This window comes from Staurois parvus, unplaced genomic scaffold (assembly GCF_062004578.1).
Source record: "Staurois parvus isolate SC_StPar_1 unplaced genomic scaffold, SC_StPar_1.0 ptg000296l, whole genome shotgun sequence".
Taxonomy (NCBI): Eukaryota; Metazoa; Chordata; class Amphibia; order Anura; family Ranidae; genus Staurois; species Staurois parvus.
The window spans coordinates 101,951-124,028 of NW_028318092.1; the positions used below are offsets into that span (position 1 = coordinate 101,951).

Below are 22,078 nucleotides of genomic sequence, written 5' to 3' on the forward strand. Positions count from 1 at the left end.
AGATCCATACCTGTGACATCACAACTCATAGACTATACCTGTGACATCACAATTCATAGACTATGATGCACTCCAGTTTCCTCCCACACTACAAAGACATGGTGGGAGGATAGTTGGATCCGGTATACAGGGGCCCTAGTATGTGAGTTAGATTGTCCGCTCCTCAGGGGCGGGGATTGATGTAAATTGATGACGATATATATAAGACCTGTAATAAATGAAATAATCACAAATGTCATCTGGGGTTGTAATCCTGGGCGGGGCTCATCGAGATGTCGGATTTCACTGAGTGTGATGTACTAACCATGGTGTGATCTTCTATTCCAGGATCCGGATCGGCCCCGCACTTTCCCCGCAACCGTCCTGGTGGCCGGAAGCGATGAACACAATCATTTCCAAGACCACGCCCCCAACTTCTTCACCAAGACACTGTAATGCTTTTACCTCTGTGACCCCGATGACCCCGCAATGTGGATTTATACTCCGTGTTCTTTTACCTCTGTGACCCCGATGACCCCACAATGTGTATTTATACTCCGTGTTCTTTTACCTCTATGACCCCGATAACCCCACAATGTGGATTTATATTCTCTGTTCTTTTACCTCTATGACCCCGATGACCCCACAATGTGGATTTATATTCTCTGTTCTTTTACCTCTATGACCCCGATGACCCCACAATGTGGATTTATATTCTCTGTTCTTTTACCTCTGTGACCCTGATGACCCCACAATGTGGATTTATATTCTGTGTTCTTTTACCTCTGTGACCCTGATGACCCCACAATGCGGATTTATTTTCCGTGTTCTTTTACCTCTGTGACCCCGATGACTCCGCAATGTGGATTTATACTGCATGTTCTTTTACCTCTGTGACCCCCATGACCCCACAATGCGGATTTATTTTCCGTGTTCTTTTACCTCTGTGACCCCGATGACCCCACAATGCGAATTTATTTTCCGTGTTCTTTTACCTCTGTGACCCCGATGACCCCACAATGTGGATTTATACTCTGTGTTCTTTTACCTCTGTGACTCCGATGACCCCACAATGCGGATTTATTTTCCGTGTTCTTTTACCTCTGTGACCCCGCAATGCGGATTTATTTTCCATGTTCTTTTACCTCTGTGACTCCGCAATGCGGATTTATTTTCCATGTTCTTTTACCTCTGTGACCCCACAATGCGGATTTATTTTCCGTGTTCTTTTACCTCTGTGACTCCGCAATGCGGATTGTATAAAGTGATTATTTGCTGAGCGATGCCGGTAATCGTCTCTGTATTTATGAATATGGGGAGGCTGCGTTCACCTCAACCGTCCAATCAGATGCTGGGAAATCCGGAGTTTCCATTCGCTGAGCGATCTCCTCCCTCTTCGTTGTGACACCATGAAATGTAACATTGTATTCCATCTATCGATTGTGAAATAAAGAGTTCTCTCTATAGACAAGGAGTGTTCTGTGTATTGGGGGGCTGATGTCGTTCTGCATGGGGGGACGAATAAAGTTATTATATGAGTCATGGGATGACATGTGACCCACGGAACGTCTGTCTCTGACAACCCGCAGTGTGACTTCTAGAGGAACACGGAACACATTTCCAGGATCACTTCTCATTTCTCCGACATTCAAAAGAGAAAAATCACAACTTCCCAATCAGAGGAGCCGCCAGTAATATCATCATTACTAAGCCGTCCAATCAGTAACTGTACCTAGGCTGAGATGATGTCATCAGTCTTCTGCAGGCAGGAGGAGGAATTCCCACAGTCTCCCCTCCCCCAGTGATCAGACTGGTACATTGTAACTTTGTAGAAGGAGGAGGAAGCATGGACAGAGGGGTGGTGGTGGACGTGGTATACTTGGACAGAGGGGTAGCGGTGGATGTGGTATACTTGGACAGAGGGGTGGCGGTGGATGTGGTATACTTGGACAGAGGGGTGGCAGTGGATGTGGTATACTTGGACAGAGGGGTGGCGGTGGATGTGGTATACTTGGACAGAGGGGTGGCGGTGGATGTGGTATACTTGGACAGAGGGGTGGCGGTGGATGTGGTATACTTGGACAGAGGGGTGGCGGTGGATGTGGTATACTTGGACAGAGGGGTGGCGGTGGATGTGGTATACTTGGACAGAGGGGTGGTGGTGGATGTGGTATACTTGGACAGAGGGGTGGCTGTGGATGTGATATACTTGGACAAAGGGGTGGCTGTGGATGTAATATACTTGGACAGAGGGGTGGCTGTAGATGTGATATACTGGGACAGAGGGGTGGCTGTGGATGTGGTATACTGGGACACAGGGGTGGGGGAGGACGTGGTATACTTGGACAGAGGGATGGATGTGGACGTGGTATATTTGGGCAGTGGGATGTCGGTGGATGTGGTATACTTGGACAGTGAGGTGGCAGTGGACATGGAATACTTGGACAGAGGGGTGGCGGTGGACGTGGTATACTTGGACAGTGAGGTGGCAGTGGACATGGAATACTTGGACAGAGGGGTGGCGGTAGACGCGGTATACTTGGACAGAGGGGTGGCGATGGACGTGGTATATTTGGACAGTTGGGTGGTGGTGGATGTGGTATACTTGAACAGTGAGGTGGCGGTGGACATGGTATACTTGGACAGAGGGGTGGACATGAACGCAGTATACTTGGACAGAGGGGGGATTGTGGATGTGGTATACTTGGACAGAGGGGTGGATGTGGACGTGGAATACTTGGACAGAGGGGTGCCTGTGGATGTGGTATACTTGGACAGAGGGGTGGCAGTGGATGCGGTATACTTGGACAGAGGAGTGGTGGTGAATGTGGTGAACTTGGACAGAGGGGTAGTGGTGGACGTGGTATACTCAGACAAAGGGGTGGTGGTGGATGTGGTAAACTTGGACAGAGGGGTGGTGGTGGATGTGGTGAACTTGAACAGAGGGGTAGTGGTGGACGTGGTATACTCGGACAAAGAGGTGGTGGTGGACGTGGTATACATGTACAGAGGGGGGATTGTGAACGTGTTATACTTGGACAGAGGGGTAGCGGTGGAAGTGGTTTACTTAGACAGAGGGGTGGCTGTGGACGTGGAATACTTGGACAGAGGGGTGCGGTGGCCGCGGTATACATGGACAGAGGGGTGGCTGTGGGCGTGGTATACTTGGACAGAGGGGTGGCGGGGGACGTTGTATACTTGGAAAGAGGGGTGGCGGTGGACGTGGTATACTTAGAAAGAGGGGTGGCGGTGGACGTGGTATACTCGGACAGAGGGATGGCGGCGGACGTGGTATCCTTGGACAGAGGGGTGGTAGTGGACATGATATACTCGGACAGAGGGGTGGCGGTGGACGTGGTATACTCGGACAGAGGGGTGGCTGTGGATGTGGTATACTTGGACAGAGGGGTGGCGGTGGATGTGGTATACTTGGACAGAGGGGTGGCTGTGGATGTGGTATACTCGGATAGAGGGGTGGCTGTGGATGTGGTATACTTGGACAGAGGGGTGGCAGTGGACGTGGTATACTTGCACAGAGGGGTGGCTGTGGACGTGGTATACTTGGACAGAGGGGTGGCTGTGGATGTGGTATACTTGGACAGAGGGGTGGCGGTGGACGTGGTATACTCGGACAGAGGGGTGGCGGTGGACGTGGTATACTCGGACAGAGGGGTGGCGGTGGACGTGGTATACTCTGACAGAGGGGTGGCGGTGGACGTGGTATACTCGGACAGAGGGGTGGCGGTGGACGTGGTATACTCGGACAGAGGGGTGGCGGTGGACGTGGTATACTCTGACAGAGGGGTGGCGGTGGACATGGTATACTCGGACAGAGGGGTGGCGGTGGACGAGGTATACTTGGACAGAGGGGTGGCGGTGGACGTGGTATACTTGGACAGAGGGGTGGTGGTGGACGTGGTATCCTTGGACAGAGGGGTGGTAGTGGACATGGTATACTCAGACAGAGGGGTGGCGGTGGACGTGGCATACTCGGACAGAGGGGTGGTTGTGGCCGTGGTATACTCGGTGTGACATAAATGTACAGATTTGAGTAGATAAGATGTGACCTGTAGAAAATATGACAATGTAATCCTAAATGTAGTTTCAGTCATTAAAGAAATAAAGTGTTCAGGGACAGATGGTCACCAATTAGGGACTAGCTTCCTCTGGAAGTGACTCCTGGGTGCTAATAAGATTTTGTCACCTATATGTCTCTGACTGCCACCTTCCTGAAGCTGAAAAGAGAAACGCAGACGTTTCGGCTTCATGACACCAGGGGTCTCTAGGCTGTCTAAGGAGCTCTTAAAGTATATCCACAGATCAAAGGAAATGTTTCATCTCTCATAAAAGCTAAAATATTAGTTGCAGAGAGATGAAAATACTTCCTTGTGATGGGGCCCTCTGTAGGTTACATCGACATATAAAAAACGTATTTGTGGATAAGGTAGAATGCCAGAAAAATGCAATAAATGGTTAGGTGGCGCTGGATTGTGAGAGCCGAACAGTGATTGGTACTGTCGCGATCGGACTGACGCGCTGGTGTCGGAAATCCAATCCACGACTTGGTGATTCAAGCCAGTCTTGGTCCAACTGACTTTGGGCAGGTCGGCACCGAGAACATCCTGTGGGCGGGTACAGGAACACCCCCCAGGGTCAATTGGTCGAGGACTAATGTCCCGCCTACGTCCATATCCCCGTAAATTGAGCACCCGGACATTGGGACATTGTGATCTGTATGGAGCCGATTCGATTTGACTGATGGATTGCTGACTCTCTGACTTGCTCCAGTCGCAGGATAGATCTCGGTAAAAGTTTTATTCTGTTTTTTATTCCCTTTTATTTTATAGTGAATTGTCATTTGTGTGTCTTCTTGTATTTTCTCTAACTTTTTATACTTTGTAAATATTTTATGCTCCGCCCACATTCGGGAAATAAATCTTAAAATAAATTAGTGACTTTTGTGTATTTAAGCTCGGGCTCATATCTCCAGAGAGATTAGATTGTAATGTATCGCCCACCTTCCCGATCTCCTCTCCAGGTCATCGCCCACCTTCCCGATCTCCTCTCCAGGTCATCGCCCACCTTCCCAATCTCCTCTCCAGGTCATCGCCCACCTTCCCGATCTCTTCTCCAGGTCATCGCCCACCTTCCCGATCTCCTCTCCAGGATATCGCCCACCTTCCCGATCTCCTCTCCAGGTCATCGCCCACCTTCCCGATCTCCTCTCCAGGTCATCGCCCACCTTCCCGATCTCCTCTCCAGGTCATCGCCCACCTTCCCGATCTCCTCTCCAGGATATCGCCCACCTTCCCGATCTCCTCTCCAGGATATCGCCCACCTTCCCGATCTCCTCTCCAGGATATCGCCCACCTTCCCGATCTCCTCTCCAGGATATCGCCCACCTTCCCGATCTCCTCTCCAAGATATCGCCCACCTTCCCGATCTCCTCTCCAAGATATCGCCCACCTTCCCGATCTCCTCTCCAAGATATCGCCCACCTTCCCGATCTCCTCTCCAGGATATCGCCCACCTTCCCGATCTCCTCTCCAAGATATCGCCCACCTTCCCGATCTCCTCTCCAAGATATCGCCCACCTTCCCGATCTCCTCTCCAAGATATCGCCCACCTTTCCGATCTCCTCTCCAGGATATCGCCCACCTTCCCGATCTCCTCTCCAGGTCATCGCCCACCTTCCCGATCTCCTCTCCAGGTCATCGCCCACCTTCCCGATCTCCTCTCCAGGATATCGCCCACCTTCCCAATCTCCTCTCCAGGATATCGCCCACCTTCCCGATCTCCTCTCCAGGTCATCGCCCACCTTCCCGATCTCCTCTCCAGGTCATCGCCCACCTTCCCAATCTCCTCTCCAGGTCATCGCCCACCTTCCCGATCTCTTCTCCAGGTCATCGCCCACCTTCCCGATCTCCTCTCCAGGATATCGCCCACCTTCCCGATCTCCTCTCCAGGTCATCGCCCACCTTCCCGATCTCCTCTCCAGGTCATCGCCCACCTTCCCGATCTCCTCTCCAGGTCATCGCCCACCTTCCCGATCTCGTCTCCAGGATATCGCCCACCTTCCCGATCTCCTCTCCAGGATATCGCCCACCTTCCCGATCTCCTCTCCAGGATATCGCCCACCTTCCCGATCTCCTCTCCAGGATATCGCCCACCTTCCCGATCTCCTCTCCAAGATATCGCCCACCTTCCCGATCTCCTCTCCAAGATATCGCCCACCTTCCCGATCTCCTCTCCAAGATATCGCCCACCTTCCCGATCTCCTCTCCAGGATATCGCCCACCTTCCCGATCTCCTCTCCAAGATATCGCCCACCTTCCCGATCTCCTCTCCAAGATATCGCCCACCTTCCCGATCTCCTCTCCAAGATATCGCCCACCTTTCCGATCTCCTCTCCAGGATATCGCCCACCTTCCCGATCTCCTCTCCAGGTCATCGCCCACCTTCCCGATCTCCTCTCCAGGTCATCGCCCACCTTCCCGATCTCCTCTCCAGGATATCGCCCACCTTCCCAATCTCCTCTCCAGGATATCGCCCACCTTCCCGATCTCCTCTCCAGGATATCGCCCACCTTCCCGATCTCCTCTCCAGGATATCGCCCACCTTCCCGATCTCCTCTCCAAGATATCGCCCACCTTCCCGATCTCCTTTCCAAGATATCGCCCACCTTCCCGATCTCCTCTCCAAGATATCGCCCACCTTCCCGATCTCCTCTCCAGGATATCGCCCACCTTCTCGATCTCCTCTCCAAGATATCGCCCACCTTCCCTAACTCCTCTCCAGGATATCGCCCACCTTCCCGATCTCCTCTCCAGGATATCCCCCACCTTCCCGATCTCCTCTCCAGGATATCGCCCACCTTCCCGATCTCCTCTCCAGGTCATCGCCCACCTTCCCGATCTCCTCTCCAGGTCATCGCCCACCTTCCCGATCTCCTCTCCAGGTCATCGCCCACCTTCCCGATCTCCTCTCCAGGATATCGCCCACCTTCCCGATCTCTTCTCCAGGTCATCGCCCACCTTCCCGATCTCCTCTCCAGGATATCGCCCACCTTCCCGATCTCCTCTCTAGGATATCGCCCACCTTCCCGATCTCCTCTCCAGGATATCGCCCACCTTCCCGATCTCCTCTCCAGGTCATCGCCCACCTTCCCGATCTCCTCTCCAGGTTATCACCCACCTTCCCGATCTCCTCTCCAGGATATCGCCCACCTTCCCGATCTCCTCTCCAAGATATCGCCCACCTTCCCGATCTCCTCTCCAGGTCATCGCCCACCTTCCCGATCTCCTCTCCAGGTCATCGCCCACCTTCCCGATCTCCTCTCCACTAGTCCTAGTCCTAACCTGATAACTAATCCTCACACTAATCCTATCCACAACACTGGTCCTAGTCCTAACTCTAGTCCTAACACTAACACTAGTCCTAACCCATACACTAGTCCTAACCCTAACACTAGTCCTAACACTAACACTAGTCCCAACCCTAACACTAGTCCCAACCCTAACACTAGTCCCAACCCTAACACTAGTCCTATCCTTAACACCAATCTTAACCCTAACACTAGTCCTAACCCTAACACTAGTCCTAACCCTAACACTAGTCCTATCCTTAACACCAATCTTAACCCTAACACTAGTCCTAACCCTAACACTAGTCCTAACCCTAACACTAGTCCTAACCCTAACACTAGTCCCAACCCTAACACTAGTCCCAACCCTAACACTAGTCCTAACCCTAACACTAGTCCTATCCTTAACACCAATCTTAACCCTAACACTAGTCCTAACCCTAACACTAGTCCTAACCCTAACACTAGTCCTAACCCTAACACTAGTCCCAACCCTAACACTAGTCCCAACCCTAACACTAGTCCCAACCCTAACACTAGTCCTAACCCTAACACTAGTCCTATCCTTAACACCAATCTTAACCCTAACACTAGTCCTAGCCCTAACACTAGTCCTAACCCTAACACTAGTCCCAACCCTAACACTAGTCCCAACCCTAACACTAGTCCTAACCCTAACACTAGTCCTATCCTTAACACCAATCTTAACCGTAACACTAGTCCTAACCCTAACACTAGTCCTAACCCTAACACTAGTCCTAGCCCTAACACTAGTCCCAACCCTAACACTAGTCCTAACCCATACACTAGTCCTAACCCATACACTAGGCCTAACACTAACACTAGTCCCAACCCTAACACTAGTCCTAACACTAGTCCCAACCCTAACACTAGTCCTAACCCATACACTAGTCCTAACCCTAACACTAGTCCTAACCCTAACACTAGTCCTAACCCTAACACTAGTCCTAACACTAGTCCCAACCCTAACACTAGTCCCAACCCTAACACTAGTCCTAACCCATACACTAGTCCTAACCCATACACTAGTCCTAGCCCTAACACTAGTCCTAATCCTAACACTAGTCCCAACCCTAACACTAGTCCTAACCCATACACTAGTCCTAACCCTAACACTAGTCCTAACCCTAACACTAGTCCCAACCCTAACACTAGTCCCAACCCTAACACTAGTCCTAACCCATACACTAGTCCTAACACTAACACTAGTCCCAACCCTAACACTAGTCCTAACACTAACACTAGTCCCAACCCTAACACTAGTCCCAACCCTAACACTAGTCGCAACCCTAACACTAGTCCTAACACTAACACTAGTCCTAACACTAACACTAGTCCCAACCCTAACACTAGTCCCAACCCTAACACTAGTCCTAACCCATACACTAGTCCTAACCCTAACACTAGTCCTAACCCTAACACTAGTCCTAACCCTAACACTAGTCCTAGCTCTAACACAAGTCCTAACCCTAACACTAGTCCTAACCCTAACACTAGTCCTAGCCCTAACACTAGTCCCAGCCCTAACACTAGTCCTAACCCATACACTAGTCCCAACCCTAACACTAGTCCCAGCCCTAACACTACTCCTAACCCATACACTAGTCCTAACCCTAACACTAGTCCTAACCCTAACACTAGTCCTATCCTTAACACCAATCTTAACCCTAACAATAGTCCTAACCCTAACACTAGTCCTAACCCTAACACTAGTCCTAGCCCTAACACTAGTCCTAGCCCTAACACTAGTCCTAACCCTAACACTAGTCCTATCCATAACACTGGTCCTAACCCATACACTAGTCCTAGCCCTAACACTAGTCCCAACCCTAACACTAGTCCTAACACTAGTCCCAACCCTAACACTAGTCCTAACACTAGTCCTAACCCTAACACTAGTCCTATCCATAACACTAGTCCCAACCCTAACACTAGTCCCAACCCTAACACTAGTCCTAACCCTAAAACTAGTCCTTACCCATACACTAGTCCTAACACTAACACTAGTCCCAACCCTAACACTAGTCCTAACCCTAACACCAATCCTAACCCTAACACTAGTCCTAACCCTAACACCAATCCTAACCCATACACTAGTCCTAACCCTAACACCAATCCTAACCCTAACACTAGTCCCAACCCTAACACCAATCCTAACCCTAACACTAGTCCTAACCCTAACACTTGTCCTAACCCTAACACTAGTCCTAACCCTAACACTAGTCCTAGCCCTAACACTAGTCCCAACCCTAACACTAGTCCTAACCCTAACACTAGTCCTAACCCTAACACTAGTCCTAGCCCTAACACTAGTCCTAACCCTAACACTAGTCCTAGCCCTAACACTAGTCCTAGCCCTAACACTAGTCCTAACCCATACACTAGTCCTAGCATTAACACTAGTCCTAACCCTAACACTAGTCCTAGCATTAACACTAGTCCTAGCCCTAACACTAGTCCTAGCCCTAACACTAGTCCTAACCCTAACACTAGTCCTAGCATTAACACTAGTCCTAACCCTAACACTAGTCCTAGCCCTAACACTAGTCCTAGCCCTAACACTAGTCCTAACCCTAACACTAGTCCTAACCCTAACACTAGTCCTAACCCTAACACTAGTCCTAGCCCTAACACTAGTCCTAACCCTAACACTAGTCCCAACCCTAACACTAGTCCTAGCCCTAACACTAGTCCTAACCCTAACACTAGTCCTAGCCCTAACACCCCGATATCTGATACAAACTCCTATGTTATGATTACAGAGACACAAAATATAAAAAAAGAGAAGAAAGAGAGGAATTCCTGGGCCCTGCGGTCACCTGACCTCCAATACAAATGTTTGTTTAAGAACCAAAAAAGACAAAATCTAATCAAATGTAACAAAAAGATACAAAGTCATATTTGATATCCTGGAATCCCCGCCCCCCCCCCTCCCCCGACGTCCGACACCCAGAATTATTTATTAATCCAGAAAGATAAAATAAAACAAAACAGAAGAAAGAGATACAAAGTCGTCATCTTATCTCCTGGAATTCCCGACACTCCGCCCCCCTGATATCTGATACACATTCATATTATATGAATACAAAGACAGAGATACAAAATTGTCTTTTATTTCCTGCAATTCCGGGGCGCATTATTTTTTCAGGAATAAAAACAGACAAAATCTAATACAATGTAACAAAGTTATACAAAGTTGTCTTTTATTAGAAAGTGAAAACACAGCACACAAATAAATAAATACAATACGTGAAAAAATGTTTTTTGGTTTTTCTTTTCAAAATATTATAAAAAGTGTCCAAAAAAGTATGTCTAACAAAATAAAACTTTTTATATCTTTTTTGAAAAAAAAATAAAAATAAATGTTTTCACGTATTGTATTTATTAATTTGTGCGCTGATTTCACTTTCCAATATTTATTTGATGTCTTGCCATCAATCAGCTGCATTTTATAAGGGTTTAAAAAAAAACATTTTTTGGCGCAGGTTTTTTATTCACTCAAAGTTGAGTGTTTTCCCTGGAATTCCGGGGCGCCACTCACCCCGATATCTGATACCAACTCTTATTTTATGACTACCAATAAACAAAATATAATAAAAGAAGAAAGAGATACAAAGTTGTCTTTTATTTCCCATAATTCCGAGGCGCCACTCACCCTGATATGTGATGCAAAATCCTATTTTAATATTACAGAGACACAAAATATAATAAAAGAAGAAAGTTATACAAAGTTGTCTTTTATTATAAAGTGAAAACGCAGCACATAAATTATTAAATACAATACGTGAAAACATTTATTTTTATTTGTTTTCAAAAAATTATAAAAAGTTATAAAAAGTGTCCAAATAAGTACCGTATGTGTAACAAAATAAAAGTCCCAAAGTACTGATACACAAACTTATTTGGACACTTTTTATAACTTTTTATAATTAAAAAAAAAAAATACATTTTTTCTCGTATTGTATTTATTGATTTGTGCTGTTTTCATTTTATAATATTTGTTTGATTCCTTGTCATCAATCAGCAGCATTTAATAAGGGTTTTTGACGCAGGTTCTTTATTCACTCAAATTGTGTTTTATTTCCCGGAATTCCAGGGCGCCACTCACCCCGAAATCTGATACAAACTCCTATTTCATGACTACCAATAAACAAAATATAATAAAAGAAGAAAGAGATACAAAGTTGTCTTTTATTTCCCAGAATTCCGGGGCGCATTTTTTAGGAATAAAACCAGACAAAATCTAATAAAATGTAACAAAGTTATACAAAGTTGTCTTTTATTATAAAGTGAAAACACAGCGCACAAATGAATACAATACGTGAAAAAAAATTTTTTTTCTTTTTTTTTTCAAAAAATTATTAAAAGTTATAAAATTATAAAAAGTAATAAAAAGAATTCCGGGGCGCCACTCACCCCGATATCTGATACAAACTCCTATTTTATTATTACAGAGACACAAAATATAATAAAAGAGAAGAAAGAGATACAAAGTTGTCTTTTATTTCCCGGAATTCCGGGGCGCATTATTTAGGAATAAAAGCAGACAAAATCTAATAAAATGTAACAAAGTTATACAAAGTTGCCTTTTATTAGAAAGTGAAAACACAGCCCAAATAAATACATACAATACGTGAAAAAATGTATTTATTTCTTTTTTTTTTCAAAAAATTATAAAAAGTTATAAAAAGTGTCCAAATAAGTATGTGTAACAAAATAAAGTCCCAAAGTACTGATACACAAACTTATTTGGACACTTTTTATAACTTTTCATATTTTTTTGAAAAAAATAAAAATAAATGTTTTCACGTATTGTATTTATTGATTTATTTTTTTTCAAAAAATTATAAAAAAGTTATAAAAAGTGTCCAAATAAGTATGTGTAACAAAATAAAACTTTTTATATTTTTTTGAAAAAAAATAAAAATAAATGTTTTCACGTATTGTATTTATTGATTTGCGCTGCGTTTTCACTTTCTAATATTTGTTTGATGTCTTGTCATCAATCAGCAGCATTTAATAAGGGTTTAAAAAAAACATTTTTTGCACAGGTTCTTTATTCACTCAAAGTTGTGTTTTTTTCCCGGAATTCCGGGGCGCCACTCACCCCGAAATCTGATACCAACTGCTATTTTATGACTACCAATAAACAAAATATAATAAAAGAAGAAAGAGATACAAAGTTGTCTTTTATTTCCCGGAATTCCGGGGCGCATTATTTAGGAATAAACCAGACAAAATCTAATAAAATGTAACAAAGTTCTTGTATTTCCTGGAGTGGAATTCCCGGCTCCCCTGAAGTCTGATTCCGTCTCGTCTTTCTGGATTCACAAATAATGAATTTGTACCGAATGTAACAAAAGAGACACAAAGTCGTCATCTTATCTCCTGGAATTTCCCGGCACTCAGCCCCCCCCCCCCCCCCCGATACCCGATACAGATTCATATTATATGACTACAGAGACACAATGTATAATAAAGTAGAAGGAAGGGATGCAAAGTTGTCATTTTCTCTGTGGAGTTCCCGGTCACTATGATGTCACTATGACGTCACCCTGTCCGGTGATCTCCGCACAGTCACAGTGTATACAGAATGAAACCAGGAAGTAGTTTTCTCCTGAAATGATATCATATCACACACAATGTTCGACGTGACATCTGACTATTGACTGAACTCCCAGGAAACGGAGAATGAAGGAAGAAAACTTCTGTTTGGAGGGTGCTGGTCCTAAAAATAGCAGAAGGGGCGGAGCTTAACTCAGAGTTTCTGTATATAAGTCAGAGCTGAACCCAGACAGTCATATCTCATCCATTCACCTCCATACAACTGAGCAATGAAGACTGACTCCATGCAGATGAAAACTGACTCCGACCAGATGAAGACTGACTCCATCCAGATGAAGGCTGACTCCAACCAGATGAAGACTGACTCCGACCAGATGAAGACTGACTCCGACCAGATGAAGACTGACTCCATCCAGATGAAGACTGACTCCAACCAGATGAAGACTGACTCCAACCAGATGAAGACTGACTCCAACCAGATGAAGGCTGACTCCAACCAGATGAAGACTGACTCCGACCAGATGAAGACTGACTCCAACCAGATGAAGACTGACTCCAACCAGATGAAGGCTGACTCCGACCAGATGAAGACTGACTCCAACCAGATGAAGACTGACTCCAACCAGATGAAGACTGACTCCAACCAGATGAAGGCTTTCTATGATGACAAAGGTTATCTGACAACTGTAGATGTCCTGGATGAGAAGCAGTTGCTGCACGCCCGCCAGGAGTATGCAGAGCTGGAGGAGAAGTTTGGTGAGTACAGATATTATTGGGGACATGTGGAAGGTAGAGAATTATTTTTCTTCAGAGAATATGAGCATTAAATGAAACCTCCCCTTCAGTCTTGCATAGGCTCCTCCCCCTCATTCTTGCATAGGTGTACAGGCTCCTCCCCCTCAGTCTTGCATACTTGTACCGACTCCTCCCCTTCAGTCTTGCACAGGTGTACTGGCTCCTCCCCTTCAGTCTTGCACAGGTGTATCGGCTCCTCCCCTTCAGTCTTGCACAGGTGTAACAGCTCCTCCACTTCAATCTGGCACAGGTGTACAGGCTCCTCCCCTTCAGTCTTGCACAGGTGTACCAGCTCCTCCCCTTCAGTCTTGCACAGGTGTACCGGCTCCTCCCCTTCAGTCTTGCACAGGTGTACCAGCTCCTCCCCTTCAGTCTTGCACAGGTGTACTGGCTCCTCCCCTTCAGACTTGCACAGGTGTACTGGCTCCTCCCCTACACTGACACCCACCCATTGAGGCAGTTTAATATTTGCATAACTCATCCCAAGAGCCAGCACACTGCTCAGGACTGAGGGCTCTTGAGAGGAGTAGTGAGGCAGGGTGTTTGTGATGTTTTCAGAAAGCTTTGTACAGCACCCTGCTGGCCCCTCCCACCAGCCATAATCTGCCTGCATTGCATAGAGAATCATAGAGACCCAGTAATGGCATCACTGAGAGGTTTTATTTAAAAAACAGTCATTAGCATGTTGATGAGGGGGGGAGGGGAGGCCAGGAGATGACACTTCAGCTGTAATATTACATTCTGCAGTCACATGGGCTTTAAGGTGAAGCTGCGATCTGATTATGTCGGGCAAACACAGCACCAGGGACCTTACTTCACAGACACAGAACCAGGGACCGTCCTTCACAGACACAGCACCGGGGACCGTCCTTCACAGACACAGCACCGGGGACCGTCCTTCACAGACACAGCACCGGGGACCGTCCTTCACAGACACAGCACCAGGGACCTTACTTCACAGACACAGCACCAGGGACCGTCCTTCACAGACACAGAACCGGGGACCGTCCTTCACAGACACAGAACCGGGGACCGTCCTTCACAGACACAGCACCGGGGACCGTCCTTCACAGACACAGCACCGGGGACCGTCCTTCACAGACACAGTACCGGGGACCGTCCTTCACAGACACAGAACCGGGGACCGTCCTTCACAGACACAGCACCAGGGACCGTCCTTCACAGACACAGCACCGGGGACCGTCCTTCACAGACACAGAACCAGGGACCGTCCTTCACAGACACAGCACCAGGGACCGTCCTTCACAGACACAGCACCGGGGACCGTCCTTCACAGACACAGCACCAGGGACCGTCCTTCACAGACACAGCACCGGGGACCGTCCTTCACAGACACAGAACCAGGGACCGTCCTTCACAGACACAGCACCGGGGACCGTCCTTCACAGACACAGCACCAGGGACCGTCCTTCACAGACACAGAACCGGGGACCTTACTTCACAGACACAGCACCAGGGACCGTCCTTCACAGACACAGCACCGGGGACCGTCCTTCACAGACACAGCACCGGGGACCGTCCTTCACAGACACAGCACCAGGGACCGTCCTTCACAGACACAGATGCTCTATGACTGAGCCCAGCCTGGTGTCACTCTCTGTTCATGTTGTCTGGATGAATAAAGTTATAAGTGTTTGAATTTTCTTCAAGGACTGTGCAAACAAAGTGCAGACATTATTTTCCCCTTTCAATGAGTGAATACTAACATTTATCTGTGTTTATTCAGGCAAGGAGTACACTCAGTACAGTCTACACAACATCCACTTGGAGTATGAATGGGTGATGAACTTAGCCACCCACCCCAAGCTGCTGGAAGCCATCACCGCTGTGCTGGGCCCAGACGTCATCCTCCTGGACTCCAGGTTTATCTGCAAGTATCCTGCCAGTGATGTCCCCCATAAAGAGAACACGGCGCCATATGTGGCCTGGCATCAGGACATAAAGTAAGTGAAGAAGGATTGCCAATAATCAATGAATGATCAATACATAATGATCGATGAATGATCAGTACATGTTGAATGATTAATGATCAATACATATAAACTATGAATGATTAAGATATAATGATTGATGAATGATCAATACATAATTATCAATACATAGGGATGGATGAATGATCAATATAAATTAATGAATGATCAATACATAATGACCGATGAATGATCAATACATAATGACCGATGAATGATCAATACATAATGATGGATGAATAATCAGTACATGTTGATTGATTAATGATCAATACATATAAACTATGAATGATTAAGACATAATGATGATGAATGATCAATACATAATGATTAATGAATGATCAATATGTAAAAATTGGTGAATGATCAAAGCACAAAGTTCAATGAATGATCAATACAACAATGGCGTCCTTTCCAGATACTGGGGATTTGAGGGCGGTCCTGTGGCCTCGGTGTGGTTGGCATTCGATGACGTGGACACAGAAAATGGAGTTCTACAGATTATTCCAGGTAATTTCTTGGATGAATTCCGAGATTGGCCGCAACATTACCTCCCCCCACACAGTGATCAATATTATTGTTGTTATGACGATGATGATGATGGTGATGATGATGGTGGGGGTGGTGGTGGTGGTGATGATGATGGTGGTGGTGATGATGGTGATGATGATGGTGGTGGTGGTGATGATGATGGTGGTGGTGATGATGGTGATGATGATGGTGGTGGTGGTGATGATGGTGATGATGATGGTGGTGGTGATGATGGTGATGATGATGGTGGTGGTGGTGATGATGGTGATGATGATGGTGGTGGTGATGATGGTGATGATGGTGATGATGATGGTGGTGGTGGTGATGATGGTGATGATGATGGTGGTGATGGTGATGATGATGATGACGATGATGATGATGGTGATGATGATGGTGGTGGTGATGATGGTGATGATGTTGATGATGATGATGGTGGTGATGATGATGGTGGTGGTGGTGATGATGGTGATGATGATGGTGGTGGTGATGATGATGATGACGATGATGATGATGGTGATGATGGTGATGATGTTGATGATGATGGTGGTGGTGATGATGATGATGATGATGACGGTGGTGGTGATGATGATGATGTTGGTGGTGGTGATGATGATGACGATGATGATGATGATGATGGTGGTGGTGGTGATGATGTTGATTATGACAATGGTGGTGATGATGATGACGATAATGATGATGATGAAGATGACAATGATGATGTTGATGATGACGATGATGATGATATTGTTTATGATGATGACGATGATGACGATGATGATGATGATGATGATGATATTGTTTATGATGATGACGATGATGATGATATTGTTTATGATGACGATGATGATATTATTGTTTATGATGATGACGATGATGACGATGATGAAGATGATGATGATGATATTGTTTATGATGATGACGATGATGATGATATTGTTTATGATGATGACGATGATGATATTGTTTATGATGATGACGATGATGATGATATTGTTTATGATAATGATGATGATGATGATGATGATGATGGCTCAGCCTGTTCTCAGGGAATAATCTGTTTCCTCTTCCAGGCAGCCACAAGCGGGGGGTTCTGGAGCACAGATTTGCGGAGGTTGCGGGGAATATGCTGACAGCCAATCAGGAGATTCCGAAGCACCTGGTGAACGCAGAGGACCTGGTGGAGTGTCCGCTGAAGGCCGGGCAGATGTCGGTAAGTGGAATCCCCTCTGAATCCAATGTGTGGGGCGATCTGATGGAATGGAATGAAAGATCCGGAATATATAGAAGATATAGATCTGACCTGGTGCCAAGACTTCACAGCCCTCTGGAGGGCACACCTCACTACCACCCCCCCCCGCACCTCCTCCACTGAATGTATGTAATGCCAAGGGGGTCGATGGATGCTGGCTGCTGGGGGATCTATTGTCACTGGGGGATCTCTTGTCACTGTGGAGGATCTATTGTCAGTGGAGGGGATCTATTGTCCCTTGGAGATCTATTGTCACTGGGGGATCTATTGTCAGTGAAGGGGATCTCTTGTCACTGTGGAGGATCTATTGTCAGTGAAGGGGATCTCTTGTCACTGTGGAGGATCTATTGTCAGTGGAGGGGATCTATTGTCCCTTGGGGATCTACTGTCACTGGGGGATCTATTGTCAGTGAAGGGGATCTCTTGTCACTGGGGGATCTATTGTTATGGTGTGGAATCTATTGTCACTGGGGAGATTTACTGTTGCTAGGGGGGTGGATCTGTTGTTGCTAGGGGGGTTATTGTTGGTGGATACAATCTATTTTACTGCTTTTCTTGTTATCATTAACAAATTTTATACTAATTACTCATCACCACAAAATGATATTCCACTCTGTATTCTCTAAAATGGGTGGTCCTGGGAGGTGGGTAAGGGGCGGATCCAAGGTGAGGTCCTGGGAGGTGAGTAGGGGGTGGTTCCAAGGGGTGGTCCTCAGAGGTGGGTAGGGGGCAGATCCAAGGGGCGGTCCTGGGAGGTGGGTAGAGGGTGGATACAAGGGGCGGTCCTGGGAGGTGGGTTGAGTGTGGATACAAAGGGTGGTCCTGGGTGGTGGGTAGAGGGTGGATACAAGGGGTGGTCCTGGGAGGTGGGTAGGGGGTGGATACAAGGGGCGGTCCTGGGAGGTGGGTAGAGTGTGGATTCAAGGGGTGGTCCTGGGAGGTGGGTTGAGTGTGGATACAAGGGGTGGTCCTGGGTGGTGGGTAGAGGGTGGATACAAGGGGCGGTCCTGGGAGGTGGGTAGGGGGTGGATACAAGGGGTGGTCCTGAGAGGTGGGTAGAGGGTGGATACAAGGGGTAGTCCTGGGAGGTGGGTAGGGGGTGGATCTAAGGGGTGGTCCTGGGAGGTGGGTAGGGGGTGGATCTTCTGAAGGACGCTTTCTTCCATGTCAGTGATTGGTCAGGTCAGGGACAGCGGGGGTCGCAGGAACGCAGATATCAGACATAATACCGATGATTGTTCAGATCGCAGAGATTTTATTTCTTTATTATTTTCAGGTTCATGACGGACTGACCGTCCACGCCAGCGAGCCAAACATGTCCGACAGAAGGCGCTGTGGATTCGTCATCCGCTACGTTCCCACCACGGCTTACCCTGTGCAGGTCAGCGATACCTGGAGCTATACCTGTGACATCACAACTCATAGATCCAGACCTGTGACATCACAACTCATAGATCCATACCTGTGACATCACAACTCATAGAGTATACCTGTGACATCACAATTCAGAGACTATACCTGTGACATCACAACTCAGAGACTATACCTGTGACATCACAATTCATAGATTCATAGCTGTGACATCACAACTCATAGATCCATACCTGTGACATCACAACTCATAGAGTATACCTGTGACATCACAACTCATAGAGTATACCTGTGACATCACAATTCAGAGACTATACCTGTGACATCACAACTCATAGATCCATACCTGTGACATCACAACTCATAGACTATGATGTACTCCAGTTTCCTCCCACACTTCAAAGACATGGTGGGAGGATAGTTGGATCCGGTATACAGGGGCCCTAGTATGTGAGTTAGATTGTCCGCTCCTCAGGGGCGGGGATTGATGTAAATTGATGACGATATATATAAGACCTGTAATAAATGAAATAATCACAAATGTCATCTGGGGTTGTAATCCTGGGCGGGGCTCATCGAGATGTCGGATTTCACTGAGTGTGATGTACTAACCATGGTGTGATCTTCTATTCCAGGATCCGGATCGGCCCCGCACTTTCCCCGCAACCGTCCTGGTGGCCGGAAGCGATGAACACAATCATTTCCAAGACCACGCCCCCAACTTCTTCACCAAGACACTGTAATGCTTTTACCTCTGTGACCCCGATGACCCCGCAATGTGGATTTATACTCCGTGTTCTTTTACCTCTGTGACCCCGATGACCCCACAATGTGTATTTATACTCCGTGTTCTTTTACCTCTATGACCCCGATAACCCCACAATGTGGATTTATATTCTCTGTTCTTTTACCTCTATGACCCCGATGACCCCACAATGTGGATTTATATTCTCTGTTCTTTTACCTCTATGACCCCGATGACCCCACAATGTGGATTTATATTCTGTGTTCTTTTACCTCTGTGACCCTGATGACCCCACAATGTGGATTTATATTCTGTGTTCTTTTACCTCTGTGACCCTGATGACCCCACAATGCGGATTTATTTTCCGTGTTCTTTTACCTCTGTGACCCCGATGACTCCGCAATGTGGATTTATACTGCATGTTCTTTTACCTCTGTGACCCCCATGACCCCACAATGCGGATTTATTTTCCGTGTTCTTTTACCTCTGTGACCCCGATGACCCCACAATGCGAATTTATTTTCCGTGTTCTTTTACCTCTGTGACCCCGATGACCCCACAATGTGGATTTATACTCTGTGTTCTTTTACCTCTGTGACTCCGATGACCCCACAATGCGGATTTATTTTCCATGTTCTTTTACCTCTGTGACTCCGCAATGCGGATTTATTTTCCATGTTCTTTTACCTCTGTGACCCCGCAATGCGGATTTATTTTCCGTGTTCTTTTACCTCTGTGACTCCGCAATGCGGATTGTATAAAGTGATTATTTGCTGAGCGATGCCGGTAATCGTCTCTGTATTTATGAATATGGGGAGGCTGCGTTCACCTCAACCGTCCAATCAGATGCTGGGAAATCCGGAGTTTCCATTCGCTGAGCGATCTCCTCCCTCTTCGTTGTGACACCATGAAATGTAACATTGTATTCCATCTATCGATTGTGAAATAAAGAGTTCTCTCTATAGACAAGGAGTGTTCTGTGTATTGGGGGGCTGATGTCGTTCTGCATGGGGGGATGAATAAAGTTATTATATGAGTCATGGGATGACATGTGACCCACGGAACGTCTGTCTCTGACAACCCGCAGTGTGACTTCTAGAGGAACACGGAACACATTTCCAGGATCACTTCTCATTTCTCCGACATTCAAAAGAGAAAAATCACAACTTCCCAATCAGAGGAGCCGCCAGTAATATCATCATTACTAAGCCGTCCAATCAGTGACTGTACCTAGGCTGAGATGATGTCATCAGTCTTCTGCAGGCAGGAGGAGGAATTCCCACAGTCTCCCCTCCCCCAGTGATCAGACTGGTACATTGTAACTTTGTAGAAGGAGGAGGAAGCATGGACAGAGGGGTGGTGGTGGACGTGGTATACTTGGACAGAGGGGTGGCGGTGGATGTGGTATACTTGGACAGAGGGGTGGCGGTGGATGTGGTATACTTGGACAGAGGGGTGGTGGTGGACGTGGTATACTTGGACAGAGGGGTGGCGGTGGATGTGGTATACTTGGACAGAGGGGTGGCGGTGGATGTGGTATACTTGGACAGAGGGGTGGCAGTGGATGTGGTATACTTGGACAGAGGGGTGGCGGTGGATGTGGTATACTTGGACAGAGGGGTGGTGGTGGATGTGGTATACTTGGACAAAGGGGTGGCTGTGGATGTAATATACTTGGACAGAGGGGTGGCTGTAGATGTGATATACTGGGACAGAGGGGTGGCTGTGGATGTGGTATACTGGGACACAGGGGTGGGGGAGGACGTGGTATACTTGGACAGAGGGATGGATGTGGACGTGGTATATTTGGGCAGTGGGATGTCGGTGGATGTGGTATACTTGGACAGTGAGGTGGCAGTGGACATGGAATACTTGGAAAGAGGGGTGGCGGTAGACGCGGTATACTTGGACAGAGGGGTGGCGATGGACGTGGTATATTTGGACAGTTGGGTGGTGGTGGATGTGGTATACTTGAACAGTGAGGTGGCGGTGGACATGGTATACTTGGACAGAGGGGTGGACATGAACGCAGTATACTTGGACAGAGGGGGGATTGTGGATGTGGTATACTTGGACAGAGGGGTGGATGTGGACGTGGAATACTTGGACAGAGGGGTGCCTGTGGATGTGGTATACTTGGACAGAGGGGTGGCAGTGGATGCGGTATACTTGGACAGAGGAGTGGTGGTGAATGTGGTGAACTTGGACAGAGGGGTAGTGGTGGACGTGGTATACTCAGACAAAGGGGTGGTGGTGGATGTGGTAAACTTGGACAGAGGGGTGGTGGTGGATGTGGTGAACTTGAACAGAGGGGTAGTGGTGGACGTGGTATACTCGGACAAAGAGGTGGTGGTGGACGTGGTATACATGTACAGAGGGGGGATTGTGAACGTGTTATACTTGGACAGAGGGGTAGCGGTGGAAGTGGTATACTTAGACAGAGGGGTGGCTGTGGACGTGGAATACTT

General features: G+C 47.2%; 1 protein-coding gene across 1 annotated transcript; it reads left to right on the forward strand.

Moving 5' to 3' along the window:
* Nucleotides 1-13,505: 13,505 nt before the first annotated feature.
* On the forward strand, nucleotides 13,506-20,579 carry LOC149458082 (uncharacterized). The gene is made up of 6 exons (XM_089682716.1): nucleotides 13,506-13,684; nucleotides 15,471-15,687; nucleotides 16,133-16,224; nucleotides 17,316-17,455; nucleotides 18,771-18,875; nucleotides 19,501-20,579. Exons 1-6 carry the CDS (start codon nucleotides 13,513-13,515, stop codon nucleotides 19,606-19,608), a joined length of 834 nt encoding a protein of 277 aa, XP_089538842.1. The 5' UTR covers nucleotides 13,506-13,512; the 3' UTR covers nucleotides 19,609-20,579.
* The last annotated feature ends 1,499 nt before the right edge of the window (nucleotides 20,580-22,078 follow it).